At 39.8% G+C, this 7,707-nt stretch overlaps 1 protein-coding gene across 1 annotated transcript in view; it reads left to right on the top strand.

Moving 5' to 3' along the window:
• The window catches only part of LOC145390752 (uncharacterized), an 18,795-nt gene extending 13,678 nt beyond the window's left edge, over window positions 1-5,117 (top strand). The window contains exons 16-17 of the mRNA XM_080265549.1: window positions 4,217-4,393; window positions 4,983-5,117. Of these exons, the coding sequence (XP_080121675.1) occupies window positions 4,217-4,393; window positions 4,983-5,117 (312 nt within the window). The remainder of the gene's footprint in view (window positions 1-4,216; window positions 4,394-4,982) is intronic.
• Window positions 5,118-7,707: the final 2,590 nt, after the last annotated feature.

The raw sequence follows: 7,707 nt of genomic DNA on the forward strand, positions 1-7,707 counted from the left end.
GCACCTTATTTCACATAGCTCCATGGCAGAAAAGTAATGTGACAGTACTGTACACTCTCTCCAAAGCACTTCTTCGTGACTAGCATATCCTTTTGCAACTTATTTCACATAGCTCCATGGCAGAAAAGTAATGTGACAGTACTGTACACTCTCTCCAAAGCGCTTCTTCGTGACTAGCATGATATCCTTTTGCAACTTATTTCACATAGCTCCATGGCAGAAAAATGTTATACTAGGGAAGGAAAGTATAATAAAATACTATGGCAGAACTGTCACTCTTTTGATACAACTCAGGATTCAAGATGGAGAGATGGCAGTTTTAGGCCAAGTTAAAGTGAAGGGAGTATAGTTGTAAAAGGGCTAGTGTTATTTCTTTTATTTCTTTCTTAACGCCTCCTCCTAACTGATTTATTTTTGCTGGACATATTGTAGTTACTGGTAGCATAGCCTCTCTCTCTCAGATCCTGTGTCTTTGTGGGGTAGTTGGACTGGCCGGTGAGTCTCCTTGGTTACTAGTCAAATCAGCCCTCCAGTCTGACTACACCTGGCCATCAACTGAGCTGAAAGGGGTTAGGGATCTTTGTTATGAGGTAGGAATGAGTCTCCTTGGTTACTAGTCAAAGCAACCCTCTAGTCTGACTACACCTGGCAAGTAGTTATAGGTAATGATGGTATTAAGTTTGTTATGGTAGTAGTGGTTGTAGTTATGGTGATGGTTGTGGTGGTGATGGTAGTGGTAATGAATAATGATGACAGTCATTGTAGTCATTATCATCATCATCATTCTTTATCATCATCATCGTTATCATTCGTTGGGTCTGGTTAGTACTTGGATGGGTGACCGCCTGGGAACACCAGATGCTGTTGGCATAACGTTCTTCCTACGTGTCAAGTGGGGTTGGTGGAGGATTAGTGCCCCTCCCTGTAAAACAATTAACTCTAAGCCCTTGACCACCCTGTTTGGGATACATGGCGTCTGGCAATGAATGAATGAAAAAAAATCGTTATCATTATCATTGTCATCATCATCATCATCATCGTAATCATCTGTATCATCATCATCCATTTCCATCTGATAAGTGTTGGGTAAGATCGACAAATAAGAGGAGAAAAATACATATAAATCCATCATCCAATCCTGCGTTGCCCCATGAGGAGTGTAGGAGCCCGGGGCTAGGCAAATTGGTCCTGACATTTAAGATGAGAGTGACCAGCCTCACTCATCCCTGAGTGGCATTACATGAGCAATAAACCCCAACCATCCCTTGGATATGAACCTTCACCGGCTCAATCCGATTGGAACGCCATAAGTACCCACTAACCCACCAGGCGCCATTATCGTATAAACAGTAGACCCTCGCTGTAGTGGACTTCAGTAGAGTAGATATTGGATTTGATGGACACTACAATGCCACTGGACTTCCATCGGCCATAACAAACAGTGTCCGATAAATGGGACGCAGTGGGTGGCAGTACGTGTGATTGCTACCCTATATACTCCACCCTGGCCTGACATTACCCTCTCCCCATCACGACTGCTGAGTTGTAGGAACACATTATACGTTTACCATACTAGTCATGAAGAAGTGCAATGACAACGATGTGAAATTAGCTGCAAAAGGGTGAAATTATGAGCCAAGCTAGTGTAAAATGGGTACGGTTTTTGTTTTTAGTGCTGGTATATGCTGTTGTACTCATGTACTTTGAAACATATGCTTGAAATCCCACCTCAAGGGGGGACTGTCGGATGTAACAGACTGTCGGTTCAGGCTTCACCCCCGATCAATCTGTTATAGTCAGGATCTGCTGTAGTTTTAGTGGTGGTGGTGGTTGTAGTGTGCAGTATTTGTAATGGTGGGTGCCTGTGGTTGTGTTGCCAGGTGTAGCAGGGGCATCTGCAGGATTTTTTGTAAGGGGGGGCAAAATAAAAGAAATTATACATATATATGCAGTTATATCAAAATACACACACTCCAAATAGGCACAGGCATATACTTACATGAGTTACCTGACTTACATCAATATCATAAAGTGACAGAATGCATGAATCAACTCAAATCACTCAATTATCCTTGAACAAGAACTGAAGCACTTTGGAATTCCAAGGGGAGGGGACAACTGCCCCCCCCTTGCCCCCCCCTCTGGATGCCCATGAGCTGTAGTGTTGGTAATAGTGTTAGTAATGGTAGTAGCATTGGTATTGGTGGTAGTGGTAGTAGTGTTGGTAATGGTGGTAGTGGTATTTGGGTATTAGTAGTAATGGTAGCTTTGGTGATGGTGTTGGTAGCTTATGCCTTTCACCTCTGACTGGCAGCATTATGCCTCTGAATTTCCCATCAAAAATATGAATACAAAAAATACGAATACAAAAAATACGAATACAAAAATACGAATACAAAAAATACGAATGCAAAAAATACGAATACAAAAAATACGAATACAAAAATACGAATACAAAAAATACGAATACAAAATATATGAATACAAAAAATATGAATACACAAAAATATGAACACATTTTGCACACACACACACACACACACACACACACACACACACACACACGATGAACTAGAGTACGTGAGCCTGCTGAGAGTGTGTGTGTGTGGTAAACCTGACCACTTGTATTTACGCTGATGTATTTCTTTATTCCATGCTTATTTATCCCTTTATTATGCTTGCTTGTGTTCAGTAAGGTAGCGATGTAAAGTATATGGTGGTAAGACCCAGTGTATTAAAGCCCTGTGTTTTTTTCTCTCTCTCTCTCGTAAAACACAGCAACGTATATCTGAGGAAATGTTATGATTCTCACGTTATAAAGTACGATTATTGATCAGTCGTGTCATGAATTTAGAAAGAAATGAAACTTAATACCCAGGCAAAAAAATGAACTTGAGGAATATTGAAAGATTGGGAAATAATGCTTGAAAGATTGGGAAATAATGCTTGAAAGATTGGGAAATAATGCTTGAAAGATTGGGAAATAATGCTTGAAAGATTGGGAAATAATGCTTGAAAGATTGGGAAATAATGCTTGAAAGATTGGGAAATAATGCTTGAAAGATTGGGAAATAATGCTTGAAAGATTGGGAAATAATGCTTGAAAGATTGGGAAATAATGCTTGAAAGATTGGGAAATAATGCTTGAAAGATTGGGAAATAATGCTTGAAAGATCGGGAAATAATGCTTGAAAGATCGGGAAATAATGCTTGAAAGATTGGGAAATAATGCTTGAAAGATCGGGAAATAATACAGTACTTGAAATAATAAGACTACAGTTGGGTCCCCTTATACGAGTGGAATAGGTTGACGGAGGACCGCTCAGGTAATGGAAACTCACATAACAGATTGAAGAAATGGATCCTTATATAACATTGAAAAAAGAGGGTTGCAAAACTTGTATATTGGATTGGAAATATTAAAAAAAAAAGAAAGGATCGCAAAACTCTTATAACAAATTGGAAAAGAAGGATTGGTACTATAAAGAAACCCTTTCATGTATCATCGGTTTCTTGTGTAGCAGATGCTCGTATAACAACGCCCGCCCGTACTAGACTTGGTCCTGGCATGAGAGGGGTATGGAGATCTCTGTAAGTTATCAGTGATGTGTGGTCTTGCACTTGTAAAACTTGGTGTTGGGTGCTGTACTGGGTAATGAGACCCTGTTATTTTGTCTGCTATTGATTTGTTGACCAGCTGAATAACATAGTACGGAAGCCAGGTAATCACAAAACAAAATTTCCCATGAATAATACAGTGCAATATTCAGAATATTTTATAAAGTTGTTTGATGGCATAATAGAAAACAGTAACAAAAAAAAATTAAATATTGGCATGAGTGAAGGTTGTGCTGAAAAATAATAGGACAATAATAAGTTTATATAAAGCTGTTTGCTGGCATAATAGAAAGTAGTTAAAGGAAATTTAAATATTGGCACGAGAGAAGGTTGTGCTAAAAAGTAATCGTTAAATAATCGGAAGTTTTTATAGAGCTGTTTTGCCGGCATAATAGAAAGGAAAAGAAAAAAAATATTGGCATGAGAGAAGGTTGTGCAAAAAAATAATCATGGAATAATTAGAAGTTTTCATAAAGCTGTTTGCTGGTATAAACTACGGCTGCAATACTTGGGTCTTGCTGCTGTGTCCAATAGCCTAGTTTGCTGTGCTTGTTTGGGTTGTTAAGTCGTGCATGCCGCCGCCCGTGTTCCGTTGCAGGTGGTGTACGCCTCGGCCAACGATGGCCTCACACTGACCTACTGCCGGCAGGTGACCAAAGGTGACTACGAGCGACAGAAGCTGACCGGATCGCAGCAGTTCCTGTCAGAGCTGCTGGGACAAATTGTGGAGAATGAGAAGATTACTGACAAGGAGAGGAAGAAGAAACTCAAGGAGGTGGGTGCTTTATCCTCCTCCTCCTCCTTCTCCTCCTCTTCCTCCTTCCTCCTCCTCTTCCTTCTCCTCTTCCTCCTTCCTCCTCCTCCTCCTCTTCCTCCTTTTCCTCCTCTCCTCCTCAGCATCAGAGTCATCATCATCTGTTGATTATAGGAATGGAAGTTATAGTACTACAATTTTCATTCCTGTTTTGATAATGTAGTTAAATTTACTGGTTTCCTGTATATATATTTCTGCATTTTTTGTGTCAATTCTGCCATCGTTGAAATAAAGGAAAAGTATTCAGCCAGACTGATATTTGGACAGCCAGTCAGATACATACCAGCTGTCATTATATTGGATTTTTGTGGATATATCGAGACTATATTGCCATCATATAAGGTTAAAATAATATAAAGAAAGTATACTGCATGAGGGAGTGTGTTAGATCCTTTATAAATGATATGATGCTGTGTCTGTGAGTGCATTTTTTCCTGTTGTTGATGTGTGTGTGTGTGTTTGTGTGTGTGTGCATGTGTGTGAGAGAGAGTGTTTGTTTGTGTGTATATGCTCAGTTTTGATTATTTCCATATCCCATTTCCTTCCGCAGTTCAAGTCGCTGTATCCAGACGTTTACAAATCGCGCTTTCCGTGTGACCCAACGAAACGGGAGGGAAAGATGAAGGGATTGATGAAGCTGGCATCATTGACGTCACTGGGCAGAAACAAGGCAATTAGGATGTGAGAGAGAGAGAGAGAGAGAGTCCATCTGTGTATATATGTATGTGAGATAAGCATAATATAGTTATGTAGATAAATCAGTAGCCGGAGACAGCAATAAAGAAAGGAAATAGAGAGAGAGCGAAAGAGAATGAGAGAGAGTAGAGAGAGAGTGAAAGAGAATGAGAGAGAGAGAGTCCATCTGTGTATATATGTGAGATAATTATTCTGTAGTTATATAGATTAGTAGCCAGGTAGAGATAGTAAGAAAATATAGAAAGAGAGGGTTAGTCATGTACAGAAGCATAGAAATGTAACTAGTATTGTAAAGAGTTAGAATTGTGAAGGTTAGGAGAGTAGCGATGTGAAAAGATAGTTATATAGACAGACAGAAAGATAGACGCAGAGAGACAGAAAGATATACAGACACAGATGGAAAGACAGATAGACAGACAGATGGACAGAAAGAAAGATAGACGGACAGATGGACGGAAAGAAAGACAGACGGACAGATGGAAAGAAAGACAGACGGACAGATGGAAAGAAAGAAAGACAGATGGAAAGAAAGACAGAGACGGACAGATGGAAAGAAAGACAGACAGGCAGATGGACGGAAAGACAGAGAATGACAGATGGAAAGAAAGATAGACAGACACGCAGAAAGACAGACAGACATATAGACAGACATGGAAAGAAAGAAAGACAGACAGACAGACAGACAGACATGGAAAGAAAGAAAGACAGACAGAAAGATAGACAGACAGACAGAGATAATCAGCACTTCATTACAAACTCCTGAATCCCAGCCACAGACTTCCATTTTGTAATTCTGAAATTGTACTGTACTGTAATCCTATATCTGTCTGTACCCCGGCCTGCCTAGGTGTACAGTGGCGTAATTGTTTTGTATTCTGAGTATCCAAGGTGTCTTAATGCCTGTTCTTTAGTGGTTTATTCTGTCTGTACCCTGGCCTACCTGGATATTCAGTAGTGTTATTGTTTTGTATTTGAAGTATCCAAGGTGTCTCAATGCCTGTTTTTTGGTGATTTATTCTGCATATTACCCATCAGTCCCTAGCATGTTACTGATGCAGTGTTGATATTAAGATAATTTAAATAACGTAAAGAGAATGTTCAGGTGTAGTATGCAAAATAAATCACTTGGAAGAATTTGACGAGAAGTGTACTATACTGCGTAGAATGGACCTCTGCATCAGGCAATAGACAGATAGATAAATAGATTGAGATAGAATGATAGATTGATAGATAGATGGATAAATAGATAGATAATACTGCTATGGTGCCAAAATGAACAAGGTATTAAAAACCTGTGCCAATGATTACAGCCCTTATTAGGTGAATGAGAAATCGACTAGGAGAGTATGTGGGTGAAGTGAAAAGGGGGAGGGGGAAGAGTGAATTGCCACCATATCACCTTTTATTTCACCTTCAGTCTGCCCTCCCCCCAACTCACACCCACCTCACTTATATATCTCGTACCCCCTATCCATATCCTCAACTCCCCCTTCCACCACACACACACTCTTAGTTAGTCTCTCATTCTCCTTATTCATATCCTCAACTCCCCCTGACCCACACACATACACACTTCTAGTTAGTCTCTCATTCTTCCTTCCCCCTTCCACCTCACACACACACATACACTCTCCTAGTTAGTCTCTCATTCTTCCTTCTCCCTTCCACCTCACACACACACACACACTCTCCTAGTTAGTCTCTCATTCTCCCTTCCCCCCCCTCCACCTCACCCACACACACACTGTCCTAGTTAGTCTCTCATTCTCCCTTCCCATATCCTCAACTCCCCCTTCTCCCCTCCACCTCACCCACACATACACTCTCCTAGTCAGTCTCTCATCCTCCCTCCTCTGCGTATGGCCAGACAAGAGGGTGCCTTCATGTGGTGGCACTGATATAACTGGGTGGATCCACTGCCTGGTTATACAAACATCCCTCAGCTCTCTCCCCTATCATCATCATCATCACCACCACCACCACCACCATTATCATCATCATTGTTATTGTCATCATTTTTGTTGTCTTAGTTGTGTTATTGTCATCATCATCATCATCATCATCATTATAATTATCTCCTATTGGGTAAGGAAACTCCCTAACACCTCTTCCTTAGTGATTTATTTTTGGATATGGCTGATTAATATCCTTTTGTACGTTATTTATGCAGAGTATGGTGGCGTTTGAAGGATTTATGTAACACAGAATAGGACAGTAAGGTGTAATAAGCAAAATAAATCACTTAGGAAAAGGTGTTAAGGAGCCTCCTCAGCTAACAAAAATATCTGCCCAAGAGTAAGATAAAAAAATACGTGACCTGACAGACATAATATGAATTTTTATTTTTTATTATTATTATTATTATTATTATTATTATTATTATTATTTTTATAGAATTTGACCTCAGGGATAAGGGACTGAATAGGAAGGCTGCCAGAGATTGAGCAGCATGGAGATCCCCCGTATGGTGACCAAGGCTGACATTTGCAAGCCTGTTGAAGGATGTATAAATTGTAAGAAATGATACGATTATTATTATTATTGCTATTTTATTATTATTATTATTATTTTAATATTAT

This window comes from Coenobita brevimanus, chromosome 15 (genome assembly GCF_032717465.1).
Source record: "Coenobita brevimanus isolate Jiangsu-jjx chromosome 15, ASM3271746v2, whole genome shotgun sequence".
In the NCBI taxonomy this organism is placed as follows: domain Eukaryota; kingdom Metazoa; phylum Arthropoda; class Malacostraca; order Decapoda; family Coenobitidae; genus Coenobita; species Coenobita brevimanus.